The sequence below is a fragment of the Danio rerio genome, chromosome 20 (genome assembly GCF_049306965.1).
Source record: "Danio rerio strain Tuebingen ecotype United States chromosome 20, GRCz12tu, whole genome shotgun sequence".
Classification (NCBI taxonomy): domain Eukaryota; kingdom Metazoa; phylum Chordata; class Actinopteri; order Cypriniformes; family Danionidae; genus Danio; species Danio rerio.
Window position 1 is genome coordinate 49,983,084 of NC_133195.1, and position 22,978 is coordinate 50,006,061.

Consider the following 22,978-nt stretch of genomic DNA (forward strand, 5'->3'; position numbering starts at 1 on the left):
AACTTATTGTTTACATTTTAAGACTTTAAAAAAACAAAAAAACAAATGTTGCACACATACTGTTTACTATATGGATTGCAAAAACTTTAAAGCTCAATATCTCAAAATTATTCAGAACGCAGAGAGAACCTTATCATTTCAAGGTGCCGATATGTTTGAGAATTAACGATAATATTAGCCCACTCATATTAACCTTTATTTTACATCTAAAGAATCGTGATCTTGATTTTAAGCAACATTTTAGCCAGAATCGTGCAGCCCTACCACACATACTGGACTAACTAAGACTGAGGCTATTAATTAAGGTAAGCTCGTTCAAGTTCATAATTTCCAATGAAAGGTTCAACTGTTAGACACATGCTTTTCAGGCGGACCTATAGTAGTTGAGATGACAGGGGGCATTTGTGACCGCGAAAACTGACAGGTTTGCAAACAAACTTAAACCCACTTACAAATAATGGCGCCGGTGAGAGCGATAACGTGGCGAGTGTTGATCCACCAGCCGAGATCAATCGAGTGTTTTCGGAGAGAGTGCTGAAAGATCAAGCCTGTTTCAGACTGCAAGCGTGAGCAGCGCATGTTTTTTTTTTTTGGTGTCCATGTTAACATGATGTCAGCCTGAGCCATGAGGCATGAGCGTCCTTGAAGCAGCAGTGCCGTGATCGTTTTGATCGTTCTGGGTCTATTTATTTGTCCAGCCTCTAATAAAATGACAATGCGTTGATGATGACCAAAAACACATTGAATGACAGTAAAAAGTAGCAATTTTACCCAATAAGTGCATCAATAATATCCACAGATTTTAATATAGTCAATCAAATGAACTTTTAAAACGTTAACAAATATTTATTTAGGCCCGAATTACAGAACCAAATTTTTTTAAATGTAGTTTTAAACTAGTGGGATTTTGAAATCAATGAATGCAAATAATCGTGATAACCGTGAAACCGTGCGTGATTATTTCTTAGACTATAATCGTACAACCAAAATTTATAATCGTTGCATCCCTGGTCAAATCAAAGGTTACCATGGGTCAACTTTAGAGACCCTAGTTTGGGCATCTCTGGTCCAAAGGCACATCACATATTAGTCTAAATGACAAGATTGTCAGTCCCATCTTAAAGATGATAGGGGTTGGGATTCCAGCAATTTATACAATTCAATCCAGAATGATACTTTCATTCATTTTGTTCAAGTTTTAAGTTGTCATCGAGCTGGAAATTTTTCTTGGAACTGGCAACCCTGATTTTGTCTTACCCTGGCTTATTGAATAGCAGAAATAAACCAATGTCAAAAGAAGGCGGAGCCTCAGAGCCACGCCCACTTGTTACATATTCACCAAAATGCTAATTTGACATGTTTCTTTTTAATTTTCAAGAACGTTGGCTACTTGATTTTGTTCAAAATGACATAATTGTTTATTTCTACTTGAAACGTGAGGGCTTTTTATGCATAAATCAGTTTAAACACAGTTGTGTGGCAACAGTGTATGAATATAACCTCCCTAATGGTAAAAATGAATTCTTTCTACATTATTTTATAATCACACTTGATAAAAACAGTCTGCAGAAACACTTTGATTGACATTCTTATCTTTGTAAGTGTCATCAGAGCGGGAAAGCCTCGCACTTTAGTGACAATCTCTCCCTCATTAGCATAGACAGCCCTGAATGAGAAGCAGCGATCGCCATTAGAGCTTTGAATCTGCCACTATGCTGACACACATGCATTTGTAGCTCCGCCCTCTTTTAAAACGAGCACAATCTTATTTGAATTTAAAGCAACAGTCACTAAAATGGCAGGATTAGCATCAAAGCCTAAAAGGGGCCATTTCAAAGACTTATAAATCATTATTAGTGTGGTATTTTGAGCTGAAACTTCACATACAAACCAGATACCAGAGGCTTATTTGACATCTTATAAAACATGGAATAATAAGACCGTAATTTTGTTATAAAACCAAGCATTTTTTCAGAAATGTGGCAATAAAACAAAGACAGATCCCACTGTGCGTCCAGCTGTGTTACAGGCATGAAGCCGATGGACTCGGACTGTATTTACATGAAGCTTTACTGACCATGTGGTGATGCGTCACGGCTTCTGTCGTGCTTCACACTTGTTGTGGCTCTGGTCTTGTTTGCTTCAGATTCTGGCATTAATTACATGGCGTGGGTGAAATGCTCAGCGGCCGCGCATCTAGTAAATTCTCTGTAATTTATCAAGAAAACAACAACAACAACAACAACAGTCCTTAAACTGCAGGGCTGAATTGTGAGTCTGCTTGAGGAATCGTGATGCGTTCGGTGACTCCAGCAGCAGCAGCAGCAGCACACGCCTGTCTAACAGTCGCATCGTTTAGATTGCATTTGACTCTTACTCAAAGCCAAAACCCTCCATCACTTTCATTGAGCATCTGTGTGTGTGTGTTTGTAAGCGTATATGTGTGTGTGTATGCGTGTGTGTGTATCAAATGGGTGTTTCCCTCTGGTATTACTCATGTCCTTTCACTCCTCGCATGCACATGATGATCCAAGGGCTCCACAGACCCTGTGTGCAGTCACGCTTGTATAAGTGTACCGTTGAGGACAAACTTGTTGGGCTTCCTGTGAATTTTTTAGTACTTTTTCAAATATTTCTGTGCTGTTTAACTGAGAATTTTACATCTAATTTCTAATAATGGATTTCATTCATCTTTGCTGTGATGACAGCACATAATATTTGACTAGATGTTTTGCAAGACTCTAGTATTCAGCTTAAAGTGACATTTAAAGGCTTAACTAGGTTAATTAGGCAAGTTATTGGACAGCACTGTAGAAAACGCTGGATTCCACGCAATCAATTTGTGTTGGGACAACATGGATGAATTAATTTAACTTAATAGTTCTGCTAATTTAAGTGGATTGAACATAAAACAAATAAGTTGTCCCAAAAAAAACCAAGGAAATTGTGTTGTTTGAGCTTGTTTTAAATAAGCAGTTTGAACCATCATTCATTCATTTTCTTTTTTCAGCTTAGTCCCTTTATTAATCAGGGGTTGCCACAGCGGAATGAACCGCCAACTGATCCAGCATATGTTTTACTTAGTGGATGCCCTACTCAGTAGATGGCCTACTTGGGGAAGTCAGGTTGGCGGCTTTATTGATTTGAAGATGTGATTCGCTCAAAAATGAAAGTTGTGTCCCACCAATTAAATCCTGCATGACTGACTGAAACGAAGAAGAAGGTGTTTTTTTTTTTTTATTATTCACCTTTTCTCACATTTACATCTTGCGTGTCACGTTCAGTTATGAGACCCGTGAGACATCAGTAATGGCACGCAAAGTTTGACTATCCACAGTAAAAAAGATGAGATTTGAGAGTTATGGTCGGGAGTATTGAAGGAAATGTTGTTCTCGAACATGATGCAGAATATTTATGCCGCTTCTTTGCCTTTTTTAAGCCAGATATGGTGGCTCAGTGGTCACCTCAAAGCAAGAAGGATGCTGGTTTGAGCCCCAGCTGGGTCAGTTAGCATTTTTGTGTGGAGTTTGCATGTTCTCCCTATGTTAGTGTGGGTTTCCTCCGGGTGCTCCGGTTTCCCCCACAGTCCAAACACATGTGCTATAGGTGAATTGAATAAACTAAATTGGCCATAGTGTGTGTAAAACATATGCTGCAATAGTTGGCGATTCATTCCACTGTGATGACCCCTGATGAATAAAGAATCTAAGCCGAAAAGAAAATGAATGAATGATGGTTGCATTGAAAAAAATTTAATTATTAACAAAATCTCTATTTGTGTTGCTCTGAAGATAGAAATTCATAAAGGTTTAAGCATTTTTATTTTTGAGAGAACTACTCCTTTAAATGCAATAGGCTTCTGTACCTTCAGTAGTTCCAGAAGTATTTTTCCCGTAGGAGTTGAAATATCATGTATTTATATTTTATCCCACAGGAATGTACATAACAAACTTTGACTTGAAGCAAAGAAATATAGGAAAATGTGCCAAAACGTCTTAATTTAACCGGTTTTTATGAGTAAAAAGAGAACTGGAATTATTGTGAATGACAGAGAAATGTATCATACACCCGGTGCATTGAGGTGCAAGATATGTTTGGCGTGATTTGTTGCTATTTTCAGACCAGTGCATCTGTTATTTTCATGTTTTGCACCACGTTGTTTAAATAGCAAATCCATTTGTTCCACTGTGGACTCATGGGTGTTCCAGTATAGAAAGGAGTTTTTTTTTTTAGTTTATTCATGACACTTTGCATTTGAATAACGTTATTATTATTAGCAGTATTATTTATTATATGCATATTTATATTTGTTTTAAAACAAGTAAAGATTTGTCCACCTGTCGAGTTTTGGAGACGTCTGCATCAACATATGTGGCATAAGAACAGGACGTGTGTTTGGATATAACTCAGTTTTTAGACCACACTTCGTTATTATTCTTCATTTATTTGTTTGCTGGAAATTAGAACTGAATTTAGAAATAGTTTTGAAACAAATCTTTGTGTTTAACAAACAAAGTTAAATATGTACATGGTTTCCGCTACATTCATTCTTCCATAGCAGGACGCCACACCAAAATTCATCCCACCATGGCTACATTACAGCTTCTCATTCAAAACATTCAGTTGTAGCGATCGGACTGGGTAGGGGTGCCAACTTATATATTGATACACTAGCAGTGCAATAACCTTAGTAACCCCTTATAGAGCTAAAGACAAAATAAATCAGACAGAACTAAACCAGTTTAAATTGCATTCTAATATTATTCAATTAGGTCTCCTTACAACCTCAAAATAACACCTTATACATATTATACAACAGAAACATTTTTAAACCATTCCAACAAGCATATGAATAATTCAACACAATCAAATGCACAAAACCAAAATAATAATAATAATAATATTGTTGTTTTTTTAAAAGCGGATTATAATCACACTAAAATTTATTAAAAGGTAAGTGGATTGTAACAGCAAGAACTTTTCTGTAATCATAGTAGTGCTGTGCGTTATTTGTTTAACCCTTATAGGTTACATGCTGAATAACTGACAGTTGCATGAGGCCAACAGATATGACGTAGCTTTCAGTTAGGATGAACACAGTTTCCATAACTATACTTTATAGATGAAGGTCTATGGCTCTGCATATGACTTTATCTTGCTGGAGTTTATAGCCGCTTCACTTTACTTCCGGAAGTATTATTTGGAGACATTCATAAATATTCCTAGCAAATCTAATAAATGTTTGATGGATGCTCACTACACAAACACACTAAATTGCACCTCAGCAGCGTTTATTTGAGAGCGCACAAGAAAATCTGCAGTTGAGCAGCGTGTATTTGAGGGGGCGTGCAAGAAGTTTTGTGCACGAGCAGAGGAAATCGGCACGCAAGCGAAGAGATTGGCATGCTCGTATTACATAAATGCAATCTCGACTTGTAATACTGCGCTCACGACATTTGTCATTGAAATAACATTGAAAGTATTATGAGAGCATGCTGAGCAGTCAACTCGCTGTATTTTGCAGTTTTAAAGAAGGGGGTGTAGCTAATCTCTGATTGGTGGATTTCCCTGAATAGCATCATGGGGAATGTAGTTTTTCTACACACATTACTCTATAAAACAATTTACTAAAATCAATAGAATCAATTAAAAACCTCTAAACATGTTTATTTTTAAATGTTTATCATTCATTCATTTTCCTTCGGCTTAGCCTGTATTTCAAAGGTCGCCACAGTGGAATGAACCGCCAACTATTCTAGCATATGATTTCCACAGCGGATGCCCTTCTTTTCTTTCCCAGGAAAGAATATGAAGGGTTTTACCTCGGGAAGCCAAATGATGGGTTCTGTGGTTCAATAAAGTAGAGGAATTTTTAAGATATTATGAACTTAGCATGATTTTTGTCTGACATGTTTAAAGTCATGCTATTTTACCCAAAGACGAAAAATCATAATTTTTAGTTGTTTATTTTGGTGTTCTTATGCTAAATAATATATAACTTGAAGTGCTTTGGATGTTTGCTGGGAATATTTATACATTAACAATCTGTGTGAATCTACCGAAATTATTCTGAGAATGAGATCTGGCTGGCCTGCATACTTCACAGAAAATAACTGCGTATTTTGTAGTGAACTGATGAGACATTTAATTTTCCAGGAAGAGACTGGTTTGATTAGCAAGTTGACCCGCTGTCAGTCCTGACAGCCCCTTTTGTAATTCTTAGTATCAGTTATCTGATAACACACACACACACACACACACACTGACCTCATGTAAGTTCCCCTGAACTCTATTGGTTTAACACAGAGTGGGAGATGCTGTCCTGACAGCCACATCTGATTATCAGGAAGCACAGATATCTTTTGAATTTTGCGGTTGCTCTGCGTTTGAGAAATTCAGGTCGCACATCAGATATAAATACTGCGTGTTACACTGATAAAGCTTAGTATTTTAATCTCAAGCCTTTAATCTGGTAAATGTCATGTAAATTGCTTAGCTAATGTGTACACAGTTACTTCCCTTATAATATATATATATATATATATATATATATATATATATATATATATATATAATTAAATAATATATTAAGTTTGCTTTAATTTATAGATATTTATTATAAATAAATAAATAATTAATTTAATTTAGTGTTTTTTTCTGCCATTGAAAATTTATCAGCCGAAAATAAGTTATGCCGTTTAATGGACCCTCTAATTTTTGTGGCTTCTGTCATTGTTGGGGTACTCTTTAAAATATGGAAGCATTAACTTGTATCGAAATATATATCGTTATGAATCAATATAAAAAACAATTATCGAGATTACATATTCGCCATATTGCCCAGCCCTAGTTTTAATCATTATTGTTTTCATTTTAATACTGAAACTTATGTATTGTCAATTACCAAGACAGTTTTTTAAAGTTTTCTTCTAATATTAAGTTTAAATGTTAATATTAATAATGAATAAAAATGGATCATTAATTGGTAAATATTTATCCAATATGTATATTTTATTTCAGCCTTAAGTTTTTTACATATTAACATCTAGCATAGATATAATTTTAATAATTTTGTATTTATTTGAATGCATTAACTGATTTATTTCAGTTAAATGTGAGGCATTTTAAAACATAATGGTAAAATAATAATAATAATAATAATAATAATAATAATAATAATAATAATGAATAATACACCATTATTTTGAAAATATCCAAATATGTATATTTTATTTCACCTTTAAGTTTTTTTTATATATTAACATTTAGCATAGATATAATTTGAGTAATTTTGTATTTATTTTAATGCATCAACTGATTTATTTTAGCCATTTATTTTAGAGACATTTTTAAACCTAATAGTAAAAAAATTTAAATAAATAATAAATAATACATCATTAATAGATAAATATTTATCTAATATGTATATTTAGTTTCAGCTTTGTTTCAGTTTTTTAATATTTACATTCAGATTTAATTTTGATAATTAATTTTATATTCGTTTTAATACCTAAACATGCTTATTTCAGTTCAATATTAAGGCATTAAATAAAAGGTTTCTTCTTATATTAAAAGATTCAATAATAATAATTTATGCTAATAGATAAATATCTCATTTTTATATTTTATTAACGCTTTATTTAAACTAACAAAAGCCCTTTTATAGTTTTAGTAGCTTTTTAAAGTTGTTGTCATTGCTTCTTTATTAGTTTTTTTTAAAAGTAGCACTGTTATTTGCTGATGCTATATCATCACATTGATAGTTCACATTATTTGAATCTAATTTAATATTAATAATAATAAAGATATGAAATAATGTTCACACTTTACAATAAAGATTCATTAGTTAATGTATTTACTAACATGAACTAATGACGAACAATATATCTACAACATTTATTCATCGTGATTCAACATTAACTAATGCATTGATAAAATCTAGAAGTGAGTTAATGCACTGCGAGTTAACAATCTAACAATCAATGACTTTATTTAATCAAATAACATTAACAGAGATGAATAAACACTGTGGTATAATAATAAATATATAGATAACTGTCTGTTCATGCCAGTAAATACAACTAATAAAATCCCTAATGTAAAGTGTTGCTAAAATAATTCACAATCTGTCAAAGTTAAGCATGTTCAATGTGTTATTAAGGAAGTCATCAGTGTGAGGGGGACTCGATGCTCTGGGCTAGCATAGTATGCGGTTTCACTTTTCGCGATATGCTTGATAAACAGGAAGCTGAAATTTCCCTCGTATGACACGTTTCCTGTAGTGTCTTCTAATGGTGTGTTTTTGATTGAAGAGAAGCGTGGGCTGGCGAGGGGAGTGTTCAGCTGTCATTTCTGGTAAGGTGTTGCTGCAGCCGTGGGCAGATAAAGCTGAATGACGCTCGTCTGAAGGGGTTTTACCCTGCAGTGACTGGAAGGCAACAGAGCGGCTAGTCAAGCTGCAGATAGCAAGCATAGCACTGATGTCGCTTATATCGGGAATCGTCACGTCTCCCTTGGGTAGCTAAAAATAATGGCCCATAACAAGCAACTAACATGCTCTTTACATGGTGCTTTATTATTAGGTATGTGGCTCGTTTAAAATTTACCTGTGGACATTTATTAGGATGATGCAGTTCAGTGTAAGTTTTAAGAATCTGTGAGTCATTCTTTTCAAAGCTGATTGGGAAATAATAGACAAATAAAAAAAATAAGTAAATAAAAGTTCACATACTGAGCCTTATCATACACCCGACGCATTGCAAGTGTTTTATTTATTTATTTATTTATTTTTTGCTATTTTTTTTTAGCCTGGCGCAGGTTTCATTTTCACGCTTTGCACAACATTGTTTAAATAGCAAATGGTTTTCTATGTTAATGGGCGTGCTGTCTGAAAAGTAGAGGTGGGCAAAGCGAAGCTTCATGAAACACTGAAACAGTCAAAGCTTCGAAACCCGTCTCTACAATGACACCGTCATTTTATATATTGCTCTGGAACAGCTTCAGCAAAAAAACAGTTACGCAAATTGAGGTATTAAACCCCATGTGGTAGAATTGAGGCTTCAAGTAGTGATGGGCAAAGCGAGGCTTCATGAAACATTGAAACTGTCGAAACAAGCGTGTCGAAGCTTTGAAAAGTTTGGAAACCCGGCTCTACAGTGACAACTAGTGGTCATTTTTACGTATTGCTCTGCAACCTTGTTTAAATAGCAAATCAATTTCTTTGCCAATGGGTGTGCTTTCTAAAAAATAGTGGTGGGCAAAGCGAGGCTTTGTGAAACAGTTGAAGCAAATGCGTTAAAGAATCGAAGCGTTTTGAAACCTGTCTTTTACATTGACACCTAGTGGTCATTTTATGAATTGCTCTGGAACAGCTTCAGCAAATAAACAGTTAAGCCAGGGATGTCGAAGCTCAGTCCTGAAGGGGCAGTGTCCTGCTAAGTTAAGCTCCAACTTCAACACACCTGCCTACAAGTTTCTAGTATTCCTAGAAAGAGCTTGATTAGCTGGTTTAGGTGTGGTTAATTGGGGTTGGAACTAAAATATGTAGGACACCGGCCCTCCAGGACCGAGTTTGGACAACCCTGAGTTAAGCAAATTGAGGTATTAAACCCCATGTGGTAGAATTGAAGCTTCAAGTAGTGATGGGCAAAGCGAGGCTTCATGAAGCATTGAAACTGTCGAAACAAGCGTGTCGAAGCTTTGAAAAGTTTGGAAACCCGTCTCTACAGTGACAACTAGTGGTCATTTTTACGTATTGCTCTGCAACCTTGTTTAAATAGCAAATCAATTTCTTTGCCAATGGGTGTGCTGTCTGAAAAGTAGTGGAGGGTAAAGCAAGGCTTCATAAAACATTGAAACAGTCGAAACAAGTGTGTCGAAGCTTTTAAAAGTCTGGAAACCCATCTCTACAGTGATACCTAGTGGTGATTTTTATGTATTGCTCTGCAAAGTTATCTAAATAGCAAACGCATTTCTGTGCCAAAGAGCGTGCTGTCTAAAAAGTAGTGGAGGGCAAAGCAAGGCTTCCTAAAACACTAAATCAGCCGAAGCAAATGTGTCGAAGCTTTTAAAACGCTTTGAAACCTGTCTCTACAGTGACACCTAGTGGTCATTTTAATGTATTGGTCTGCAACGTTGTAAAAATAGCAAATGCATTTCTGTCAATGGGTGTGCTGTCTGAAAAGTAGAGGTGGGCAAAGCTAGACTTCATGAAACACTGAAACAGTCGAAGTAAATGAGTCAAAGCGTTTTGAAACCTGTCTCTACAGTGATACCTAGTGGTCATTCTTATGTATTGCTCTGCAACCTTGTTTAAATAGCAAATCAATTTCTTTGCCAATGGTTGTGCTTTCTAAAAAATAGTGGTGGGCAAAGCGAGGCTTTGTGAAACAGTTGAAGCAAATGCGTTAAAGAATCGAAGCGTTTTGAATCCTGTCTTTTACATTGACACCTAGTGGTCATTTTATGAATTGCTCTGGAACAGCTTCAGCAAATAAACAGTTAAGCCAGGCATGTCGAAGCTCAGTCCTGAAGGGGCAGTGTCCTGCTAAGTTAAGCTCCAACTTCAACACACCTGCCTACAAGTTTCTAGTATTCCTAGAAAGAGCTTGATTAGCTGGTTTAGGTGTGGTTAATTGGGGTTGGAACTAAAATATGTAGGACACTGGCCCTCCAGGACCAAGTTTGGATAACCCTGAGTTAAGCAAATTGAGGTATTAAACCCCACGTTGTAGAATTGAGGTTTCAAGTGATTTTGTGGAGCAGTGAGAGTTCCAGACTAGCATGTCTAGATAATGAGTGAGGCAGCTATAGACATTACTTTTTAAATGCTCTGTTCTTGTAACGTGTTTTGTTTTAACACTGGTCTGACATCTGAATGAACACATTGTGATTAAATATGTCTTGTTTTGGCTATAATAAGTAACGTTATTAAAGATATGTTATTAAAAATGTCCTCAAAATAACATCAGAGATCACCTACAGCCAATAAGAGAGCAGCATTCACTAGCATGGGTACCTGCAGGCCAGCGGAAGGTTGGGGAGAAGTTAAAAGCGCTCATTTTCGGTTTATTTGGACCCAAATGGAGGGAAAACTAGTGTAAATTTGGCAGGAGCACCCGTGTCTGTTTGACGTGTCATGTGAGCAATACCACAACCAGGTTACAAAAGAAAAAAGATAAGAAGAAATTGCTAATTCCTTTTAAACCCAGGTGAGCAAATATGTACATTTTTACCCCAGTAACAGGCGTCTTTCTCGCCATGGATTTAATAACAAAAGATATACAATGTGTTTTTGGTTGAGATGTAGTTTGGACAAAGTTGTTGCTGATTCTTCCTATTTTGAAATCATGCAGTGTGAAACCCCGTCGCCGATCCATCTTGCAGTGTAATCAAAACAGCGATGAAACGCAAGCCCAGAAAGTCATGCAGTGTGAAAACATCCATGACACGACTACTTTGAAAATCATGCAGTCTGAACTCGGCATTACTGAATCCCTGTGAAAAAGAGGTGCATTGTTGACGCTTCGCCATTTTGAGAAAACTGAAATAGATTGCACCACTGAACAACTAAATGTTGGTCTAAAGTCAAAGGTGCAGAGTATTCATTTGTTATTTAAACAGCGTGTTAGTGTTATTTGCCTATGTGGGTCCAAAATGTGTGCACACATTGATTAATATACATGCAAATCGGGACATAGTAAACAGGTCTCAGCAACCAAGATTGATCAAAATATCTTCTTTTCAACAGAAGAAACTCACATAGGTTTTGAATAACTGAAGATAATTAAATTTGTTTGGGTGAACTGTCCCTTTAACAACATCACCATACATTATAAACGGTAGAGCAAAACACCTACAGTGTGAGTCGTTCAGCCAGTCACAAGCCAAAGAGTTCTTACCTCATTAATTATTCATATTCTCTGTACAGTCACAGAAAGTTCTGCATGCTTTGTTTCAGCTTCTGAAAGGAAAAAAGAAAGGTGTTACAAATATTCTCACAATTGAATTAGCAGTTGTAGTTCGAAACAATCCGCCTATTGAAGTAAAACCTCCACTCATTTTCTTCAAATGAAAATTTATCTTTAACAATTACTCATAAACTTTTAAAGTCAGCTTGGTTGTGAGCTTTGCGTTTGTTAATTGTTTGTATGTGTATTTGTTCAACCTGTTTGTGTTAACTTATTTTAAATAATAATGTTTAATAGTGGGAAAACTACATTACCCATGATGCTGTATTGGAATTTCCACCAATCAGAGAGTTGAAAAGAAAGTGTGGAGCTCCGCCCACTCTCATAAACCACCATATGCGTTCATATTTTGCAGCATACTTGAAATATACGATTTATTTAAATACAACCAATAATTTTATATCATAATATTAAATAATATGAAGATTTACGGTGTATAACATTTTCTTAATGTAGTTTCATACATTTAATTAGATTGTGACATTTGCAAAGAATTATTTGATGCATTCATGTAAAAGGATTGTGTGCCTGTTCAGGTCATAAATGTTACTGATCTCATGAATATGCAAATGAGAACAATTAGATTTACATATGTACAAAACCAATCATTAAGCAAATCATACTAACCTCATTAATTATCAAACATTTTCACAATTGGAGTAAAAAATGGTGTGGTGAACAGTAACAGTTTACACAGAGCCCTGTACAGTGTGTTGTTGAACAAATATCAATCATAAAGCAAACCGTTTTAAGATTCATAACTTTTCCTATCATTTGATGATGCTAAGAAATTAATTCATGCTTTTATTTTCTCTCGGCTTGTTTATTGCAATGCTATTTATACTGGTTTACCTAAGAGATCTATAAGGAAGTTGCAACTAAATGCAGCAGCCAGAGTTTTGATGAAATTGAAGAAATGAGAACATATCACACCAGCATTAATAGATACTGGTATTTATAGATAATACACTGGTTACCATTGCACCAAATAATAATAATAATTCCTTACATTTATATAGCGCTTTTCTGGGCAGTCAAAGCGCTTTACACAATGGGGGGATCTCCTCATCCACCACAAGTGAGCAGCATCCACCTGGATGACGCGACGGCAGCCATTTTGCGCCAGACCGCACACCACACACCAGCTGATTGGTGGAGAGGAGACAGTGATAAAGCCAATTGAATATGGGGATGGTTAGGAGGCCGTGATGGACAGAGGCCAGTGGGCAGATTTGGCCAGGATGTCGGGGTGAAACCCCTACTCTTTTCGAAGGACATCCTGGGATTTTTAACGACCACAGAGAGTCGGGACCTCGGTTTAACGTTTTATCCAAAAGACGGCGCTCACTGAGCAATATAGCCTCCCCTTAAAGGCTCAGGACACCCCGGAGAACTTTTTTTTTATATTAACAGATTTGTGTGTGTTGAGCATCAGTTAAGACAATGTTAGCACCCATCAGCTTTAATTGTGGGGAAAACTGGATAATTTTGAGCTTTTGTCAGCTAATTTCAGCTTCCGGGTTTAAAATGATTTTTGGGGAGGGATCAAAATCGGCGACGTAGCGCAGTACTGCAAGTGCAATGATGATGCGTCGGTTTCTCATTATTATTCATAGCGGAGTTTCCTTATCCTATGAGAAGAGCCGGCTGCTTAATTATTCATGAGACCTGCCAGACCTGACAGTGTCAAGCCCGAGCTGAGAGACACGGAAACCACGGCACAGTCATGAAGGCTCGTATGTGTTTGTTTCCATGATCCACGGGGTTTGTTGCATGTTTTCCCCCGCGATCTTGTCAGGGCCGATCTTACAGCAAAGCTGTGTGTGTGCTGCTAGCATTTTTGTCGGGAGAGCAGCACGAGATATAGAGAATGGCGGACGCTGTGTTTTATCAGGAGTTCGTTAACATTCAGACACATCGCCGAGCTGCTGTGTTTGCCTAAATCCTCCAGATTACCAGCAGGGCTAATGGTTAAAATAGACAGGTCAGGAGACCTGCTGCACTGAGTCTGCTGGATACGGGGATTGAGGGAGAAGTCCTCATTTATAGTGTTTACATGAACACACATCTTTGTAATGATATAAATTGTGGTTGTCTGTATATGAAATTACGAATAACAAATGTAGCAGGGCATTAAATCACTGTTCATTTCTTTGCATTTTAACTTTGTAAACTATAAACTCATGCGTCTCCTCATGGTTTGTCTCATTTTGTGAACTAACTGACATTAACAGTTGTTCGCTCCCCTTCTCCCCTGCTGGCCACGCCCACTCCTGCCCGATGCTCGCGGAGCTCCACGCACATTAATCATGCATCTTTTGAAAAAATTCTGAAGTAGACTTTAACCGAAAGTGGGGGGTGTCATGGCCCTTTAACTATACTGGGGCATTAGGACCCACACAGACCGCAGGTTGAGCGCCCCCTGCTGGCCTCACTAACACCACTTCCGGCAGCAACCTAGCTTTCCCATGTGGTCTCCCATCCAGGTACTGACCGGGCGCAGCCCTGCTTAGCTTCCGTGGGTGACCATGTGAGAGTTGCAGAGAGCTAGCTGCCGGCAAATGATAGATTTTAAGATTCTTTTATTAGTTTATAAGGCACTACACAACATGACACCTTCTTACATTTCTGACTGCTCATCAAAATATAATCCAAACCGTTTGCTACGCTCTTCTAGCGCTCGACTTTTAAAAATTTCACTCTGTAGACCTGATGCGATCTGGCGGCACTGTTTTTAGTCACTATGCTCCAAAAATTTGGAATTGTCTCCCAAATGAAGTGAAAGAATCCCCCAGCATTCATGTTTTTAAAAAGCGTGTTAAGACGCATCTTTTTAAAGTTGCGTATGAATACAACAGTTTGTGAAGTGTGTGCAATTTATGTATATTGTGTAGGTGTATGTGAGGACTATAGTGTGTGTGATTATGTGGTTATATGCATATATGCACATGTACATACAGTTGAAGTCAGAATTATTAGCCCCCTTTTAATTTTTTTTCTTTTTTTAAATATTTCCCAAATGATGTTTAACAGAGCAATGACATTTTTACAGTATGTCTGATAATATTTTTTCTTCTGGAGAAAGTCTTATCTGTTTTATTTCGGCTAGAATAAAAGTAGTTATTAATTAAAAAAAAAACATTTTTGGGACAAAATTATTAGCCCCTTTAAGCAATTCTTTTTTGTCGATAGTCTACAGAACAAACCATCATCATACAATAACTTGCCTAATTACCCTAACCTGCCTAGTTCACCTTATTAACCTAGTTGAGCCTTTGAATGTCACTTTAAGCTGTATAGAAGTGTCTTGAAAAATATCAAGTAAAATATTATTTACTGTCATCATGGCAAAGATAAAATAAATCTGTTATTAGAAATAAGTTTTTAAAACTATTCTGCTTAGAAATGTGCTGAAACAATCTGCCATCCATTAAACAGAAATTGGGGAAAAAAACAGGGGCGCTAATAATACAAGGGGGCTAATAATTCTGACTTCAACTGTATATGCTTTTATCCGAGTATATATTTGTTGTTTATTATGCTGTATTTGTCTGTACATTTTTCATGTGGTTGATTTTAAAGGGTCACGAAACACCAAAACACATTTTTTGAGCTGTTGACAGTCGTATATGTGTCCCACACTGCTAAAACACTATTAGGACACATATATTTCACTAAAAAGTGAAAATTGATTGTTTTTGCTTTATTTTAAGCAAATTCGTATTTCCGGTTTGAAACGAATTTTTGAAGCTGCGTCACGGCCAAGAAATCTTAGCGTGTATTCCAGCGTGTAGACTGGATGTCTGTACCAGGGTGTCCCGTATTACGTCTCTGAGTGTGTTGCATTCATTCATGAGTAAGGCTTGGTTCAAACCAACCAGCGCGCGCCATTATGTATGCGCTGCAACTTCATAAATATGCTTCATTAATATATTCAGACGGCAGAAAGACAAGAGAGAGAGACAGGTCCTGTTGCCAAAAGTTGTGGGAAAAGAATTGTTTGGAGATACGGGTCACCAGTGTTGCTTTCATAGTGTGAAGGTTTTGTTTCATTTTCTTTCTATGAGAGCGCTGCTGGACTCACGTGTGGATTCGTGTACGTGCGGCAGAAATGCGTTTGTTTGGAACATTTTTTACTCAAGAGCATTTCTCATCAATGGTGAGATCTGGATTTGCTGCTTGTCTTCTTTAAAAAAAAGACGCAGCTCCAGTATGTGTTGATTATCCTGTCTACAGATTTGGTAAGTGTGTGCGATCAGCGCCCTTTCTTTGTTCATTCAGATGGCAAAGTTATAGTTCGTATGGTCAGCTGTGCTCTTTCAGTGTTTAAAGACAGACCCTAGTCAAAATGATTTTCAAGTTACTTAGTTTACAGTTCGTTAATATCACTACAATATTGAAAGATCCGCTGTAAATGCTGCTTTGTGTATAGACACGTGAGCACTGTAAGCAAACTTTTGCTGACCGTCTTGTTGAATTTTCGCTACATTTTGTGACAGGATAGTCTACACGCACGGCTTTCTTACTTACTGAATGCATCTGAGTTGCAGAGAAATGCAGAGGCTTTTTTCTCCAATACGACGTGCGGTATCAAACATTTCACCGTGATTAAACACACTGTCTTTCTCCCCTGCGTGCGTGTTTGTTTTTCCTCGTTCAGAAGCGCGTGCACAAATGGCAACTCCCATTTTAATTCAAACCCTGCCCATTTTCCCTCCCCCGAAACTCCCACCCAAACAGAGCTAGACACACCCACTTTCCTGACTTTTTCCAAACTAGAGGTGTGAAAACATCCTGCTGAAACGGGGGGTTTCATGGCCCTTTAATGCTTGTTTGGTGTTTGTGAAGCACTTTGATTTGCGTGTATGTAGAAAAAGTGCTATACAAATAAAATGTATTATTATTATTATTCAGTACAGACACTAAATAATCAACTTTAAGAAGATAAACTATAAGATTATATTAATATCATACGACAAACACTTTCACTGCTGGATAAGCAGTAACTGTTGAATAATACAAGTGCTGTGCCTGTTCGACCAATCAATGTTATTAATCTCATGAATATTTAAATAAGAATGTTATAGTTTAACAAATGTACATTGTGACAACCTGAATGAGCAATATACAGGCTAATCACTAATCTACAGTTATGAAACGTTCATAAAGGTCATAAAAATAAATGTCATATTGGGTTGTTTTTATTTGTAACTATGGTGACCTCTAGAGGACAAAACAATTTAAGTCCTCCCACATGAAAAAATACTAAGGTAAATAGGCTTCTGTTTTGAATCATACTATAGTAAAATATAATATACTGTATATATTATAGATTTTATAACACTTTGTTAATGAATGCTACAGCACAAGGTTACGAACTCAATGGATAACTGTAATAAATACTGTAGTATACTGTAGTTTTTTAGTTTTAAACTCTGGACTAACCCAAACAATGGGTTAAATGTAGTCCTATTACTTTGATAATAATAATAATAATAATAATAATAATAATAATAATAATAACTATCAGTTGGGTTAGACAACATTACACCCAGATTTGGGTTGAGTTAACCCAACATTTTTACAGTATTCTTCAGAGTTTTTACAAAGATTTTCTCTCACCTAGATCGTGTTATTACCGTCCTCTGTTTTCTGTTTGTGTTATAGGAGAGTGAAAGCTTGGAGAAGGAAAACGCAGCGCTCAGGAAAGAGGTGAAGAGACTCACAGAAGAGGCCAAATATCTGTCTACCGTCCTGAGCAACCATGAGCCGCTGTGCACGGGCCTGAGCGGCGCGTCCCCGGAGCTGCTGTATGGCGCGCACCACGGAGCGTTCCACCAGCACATCAGCGTGCCGCACTACCCACTCTGACCGCCAGAGGCCGCCGGAGTCCCGCACAGAACCCGCCCGGTCCCGTCAATGAACTTTGGTTGAGTTAAAAACCACGTACATAGTCATCATCATCAGCAGGCATCTAAGTGATCTTAACAACCATTGAGTATCAAAGGAATAGAACAAAATCCTCCAGATGTATCGATTTTGTGACAATGATATTTTAGTTAGTTAAAAAAAGTATTGAACAAGTTATGTTTCGTTTCTGCTAAATACATTTCTAAAGGAGCTGTTGACATGAAATTGCACCAGAGTTTTGGAAAAACCCCAAACAATACAAACATAAAACAAAACTTAATAATTAGTTAAGTGCAATTACAATGGAATGACAGAAGGAGAACTCCTGAACAAATGTAATGAACTTAACACTTTATATAAAATGAAAGCTTCAAGACTCCTCTTGTATGGAGAATGGAGCTGCATATATTGTTCAGGTGTGATTTTGCTCACAGACTTTAACAGTCTTCAAATCTTGATGTTTCTGTGGGTCTTGTCTATCAACTCTGATCTTTACTTCTCAATTGGATTCAGATCAGGAGACTGGTTGTGCCATTCTAGCAGCTTTAACTTCTTTTCTAAAAAGCAGTTGAGAGTTTTATTGGCTTTATTTGGGATTATTGTCTTATTATAAAGTCCGCCCTGATTTCATATTCATCATCTGGTAATATAGGTATTTGGATTAAAGCAGCTAATATTCAATTACACTGACGAGGAGCTGAAAATCTCTATATTAGCATTTGTCCGTGTTTTGTGATTCATGTTTTTATTTTCTTCTCGTTTATTTATGCTTTTGAATTGCATTATGGGGCCTTGGTCTTTCTTTCAACAACTTTTAACCTTAACAAGAATGAAAAAATGACTTTTATTAACATTTTTAATAGTTTAAAGTGATATATTGTCTTGGTGTTGTAAATTATGCTACAAAAACCCTTTCACTTTATTGCCTGTATATTTTCTGTTATTTAATTTCTCGATACATTATTTCTTATACATTATATTATCTCAAATTATAAACTATTAAAATGTCAATAAAATCACTTTGTTAAAGTGTGGAGTTGAATTTTAACATCTAAAGTGGCAGAGATCAAGGTCCCATAATGCAATTCACAACCATAAATAAAGCAAAAACACCTGTGAATCACAAAATACGAACATTGTTAATTAACATATATATTTTTAACAGTGTACTGAAAGATTTTAGCTGCAGTCTGGGCTTTCCTTGTCATTTCATTTTATTACACATAACTTCTAAAATGAATTAGTTTTGTTGTCTTTGCATGTGTACAGAGATATTTCAGCTGCTGTCTGGGCTTTCCCTGCCTCGTTACACCACCTCACTTTCTTCATGTGTTCAAAATGTTTCCCTCATTTTATTTTATTACTCATAACTTAATTTTTAAACTAGTTAGTTTTGTTGCCTTCGCATGCATGGATTACTTTGGTATTACTGACATCTGGTGAAAATTTCAAGTCATCAGCACCTTAAGACATATTTTTTGAGAAAAGTGTTGATATGATCAATACTTTTTTTAGCCACTGTTTATCATTTTTAGTTGTTTTTTTTTGTCTTAAGTTAGTTATATATTCCCAACTCCTTGAACAAAATCTCATGTCTGTATAATGCAAGCATATGTAGTGTTAAATGTTGGCTACTCGCAAAGGTGCATGGCAATGACACAATGAATGTTTTCAGTTTAGATTTCATTACAAGCCAGTCTACTGATTCATATGATCGTCGAGTTTATTCTATTTCTGTGAAATGTTTTATGAGATGACTGGACTTAATTCTTAAGAAAATGATGTCGATTGTGTATCCTCCTCACATGTTTATGTGTGAATGTTTTTCTATTATGACTCATTTAAAATGTTGAATTGGTCAAACGTTCTGAATGTACTTTATACATGCAATTTTAGCGGATTGTTTTTATTCTGAACGCGTTGAGATGTTCGAAAGTTGTACTAAAACTGCTGCATTTTATCTCGGTTGTTTAGGAGGGAAAAATTTGTATCCGTGATCTTCTGTGATCACCCGTGAAGTAAATAAAACAATAAATATAAAAGATATTGACACAAATCATGTATTTGAACACAGTGTCCTCTTTACTTAAACAGTGCTATTCAAGGGTTTCAGTGGGTTTTAAAACCCTTTATTTTTTTCCACAAATTAAAATAATCATAGCAAAATGTCTTAAGTTCGTAAAGTAATGACTATAAAAAATAATATCTTCATGTGCAGGGGCGGATTTGGGGGCCCTAAGTAATTTATGCCATAAACAGTCCTAATATGCACCATTAGTATTTACACTCACTGGCCACTATTTGTTATACCTTACTAGAACCGGATTGGACCCTGTTTGCCTTCAGAACTGCCTTAATCCTTCGTTGCATAGATTCAACAAGGTACTGGAAATATTCCTCAGAGTAGGCTGTGGCGTTGACACGATGCTCAAGTTGTACTAATGGGCCCAAAGTGTGCCAAGAAAATATCCACCACACCATTATACCACCACCACCAGCCTGAACCGTTGATACAAAGAAGCATGGGTCCATGCTTTCATGTTTCGGACACCAAACTCTGACCCTACTATCTGAATGTTGTAGCAGAAATCGAGACTCATCAGACCAGGCAACGTTTTCCCAATCTTCTATTGTCCAATTTTGGTGAGCCTGAGTGAATTGTAGCCCCACCTTCCTGTTCTTAGCTGACAGAAGTGGCACCCGGTGGTCTTCTGCTGCTGTAGCCTATCCGCTTCAAGGTTGGACGGACACGAGATGCTCTTCTGCAGACCTTGGTTTTAATTTGACTTACTGTTGCCTTTCTATCAGCTGGAATCAGTCTGGCCATTCTCCTCTGACCTCTGGCATCAATAAGGCATTTGCACCCCCAGAACTGCCGCACACTGAATATTTTCTCTTTTTCGCACTATTCTCTGTAAACCCTAGAGATAGTTATGCATGAAAATCCCAGTATATGGGCAGTTTCTGAAATAGTCCAGCCCGTCTGGCACTAACATCCATGCCACGTTCAAAGTCACTTAAATCCCCTTTCTTTCCCATTCTGATGCTCGGTTTGAACTGCAGCAGATCGTCTTGACCATGTCTACATGCCTAAATGCATTGAGTTGCTGCCATGAAACTTGTAAAGTAGTGTAGAGAGGATATATTAATGCCTTTGAATCTTCACGTAAAAAGGAAAGACGCAAAAGACTAATTGAAAGTGAAAATATTCTTCCTTCCATGTTCATATTATTTTCCTTTTTTTATATAAACTTTCACTTGTGTTTTGTTTTGTTTTTTCCTCCACATTCTAAAATATACAAATTGCATTTTCAATTCACATGTTCATAATGATGTTTTTTTTTCCCCCAGATTTTTCTTAAAACAGATTTCTTTTTCAGATAACAGTTACTTTTAAGCACTTTCTTTGATCAAACAATATTTGCTAATAGCGTTTCCTCTAAATCAAAAACTCTGCTGCCCTCTATGAGTGACCATGAGAATAGCAATCCTAGAAAAAGGTTCTTTATAGTGGAAAATATGATTTTCTTCAGAATATTAAAAAGTTTTTGCAGGAATAAAAACATGTCTAAAAAGATATTTGATAATTAAAAATGTTTTTTTCTGTCCTCAACAACTGTTTTGCTACATTTTCTAAGAACTCTGGTTTTTCTGCAGAGACATTTTGCCGTTTTAATTGGAGGAAACTGTAAAAGTTGTTTGCAGGCAAGCAAAACCAATCTATTTGCATACATGTTACCTCAAAGAACTATGTGGGATCCTACAATAAATGGTAAGTAGAAGGACGAGACCACCAGCATGGCACAAATGACTAATATTTCAAAGAACACCTGTATGGATTTTTTTTATGATGTAACATAATAAAGGTGACACTTCCCTTACAATGGATATGTGTTGTTAATCTACTGACACTCAGGCCATTCAAAATGCACATGGGATCTTTAGTAGAACATTAAATGATCTGTCTATGCAAGAATCATTTATTATATTTACAACATTGTTAGCTTTAATCTATTCTACATCCTCTGTTAAGTTTCTTGAATGTTTTGCTTCATAAGACTTCAGAGCATCATCAACAGTCATAGGTTGTTTTTTGTTTTGCTAATGTTTTTCTGACTCTTAAATGCCACCACAGTTTCAGAGGAAAACCCTCATTTAAAAATTTCGCCACTAGAGGGCACACATGCACAACAAACAAAGGCGTAGTTTGATGACACTGTGAGGAATCATGGGGGTTGTGGTCTTTATTACATCCTATGCATCCTCCTGCTGAAAGCTAATTAGTTAGAATTGCTAATTTCTCTGAATATTAACATTTAGGATAACGTGAGTACACAATTCAGCAAAATATACAGCACTGTACTAGTGATTTTTGGATATTTTAATGAAAAGAAAATCTTACATACTGTGCCTTTAATGTTCACATAAAGAAGGGAAAAGCCTCTTGAATGGCCTGAGGATGAGGAAATTGCTGTGAAATGTGCATTTTTTAATTCAATGCTAGACATAATCTCAAATGATGCACAGAGAGGGCGGGACATAGAGTAGCCCCTCCCCTTTAAAAAAAACAGCCAATAGCGTTTAGTTTTTATCACATCTCTGCCAGTGAGAGTGGTTGAGCTCAAGTGCATCAAATTAAAGGCATCTTGAAAGGGGCGGGGCATGTCAGACACTAGAGAGCATTTGATTGGTCAGAAGAATTGATTAAAACTGAAGTATGAGGTGACGTGAAAAAAACATTGATCCTTTTAGGCGGAAGTGAAAAAATACAAGCTTTGGATGTTTATATCAGGTTTATATTTACCAAACACAAATTTTGAAGCACACTAGCTAATACATATCCTTAAAACTAACTGAAGCTAACATCTAAAATGTTTTATTGTAATTTAATGAGTCCTTTCACAGAACATTTTCATTTTTGGGTGAACCATCCCTTAAATCAGGGGTCACCAATCCTGGTCCTGGAGGGCCGGTGTCCCTGCAGGGTTTAGTTCCAACTTGCCTCAACACACCTGCCTGGATGTTTTAAGTATGTCAAGTAAGAGCTTGATTAGCTTGTTCAGATGTGTTTGATTAGGGTTGGAGGTAAAATCTGCAGG

General features: G+C 36.4%; 1 protein-coding gene across 9 annotated transcripts in view; it reads left to right on the plus strand.

Annotated features, from left to right (window-relative positions):
* Positions 1 to 19,935, plus strand: part of batf (basic leucine zipper transcription factor, ATF-like) — a 76,208-nt gene extending 56,273 nt beyond the window's left edge. For 4 of the 9 annotated variants that reach the window (XR_012395632.1, XR_012395631.1, XR_012395630.1 and 1 more), the window contains 2 exons: positions 17,637 to 18,637; positions 18,951 to 19,935. Coding sequence is in view for 5 of the 9 variants with exons in the window: in XM_073932883.1 (XP_073788984.1) it covers positions 17,637 to 17,840 (204 nt within the window). In the remaining 4 variants the exon portion in view is untranslated. Of the gene's footprint in view, positions 1 to 17,636 lie in introns of all 9 variants that reach the window. The other 5 variants (XM_073932883.1, XM_073932882.1, XM_073932881.1 and 2 more) reach the window with 2 other exon arrangements.
* The last annotated feature ends 3,043 nt before the right edge of the window (positions 19,936 to 22,978 follow it).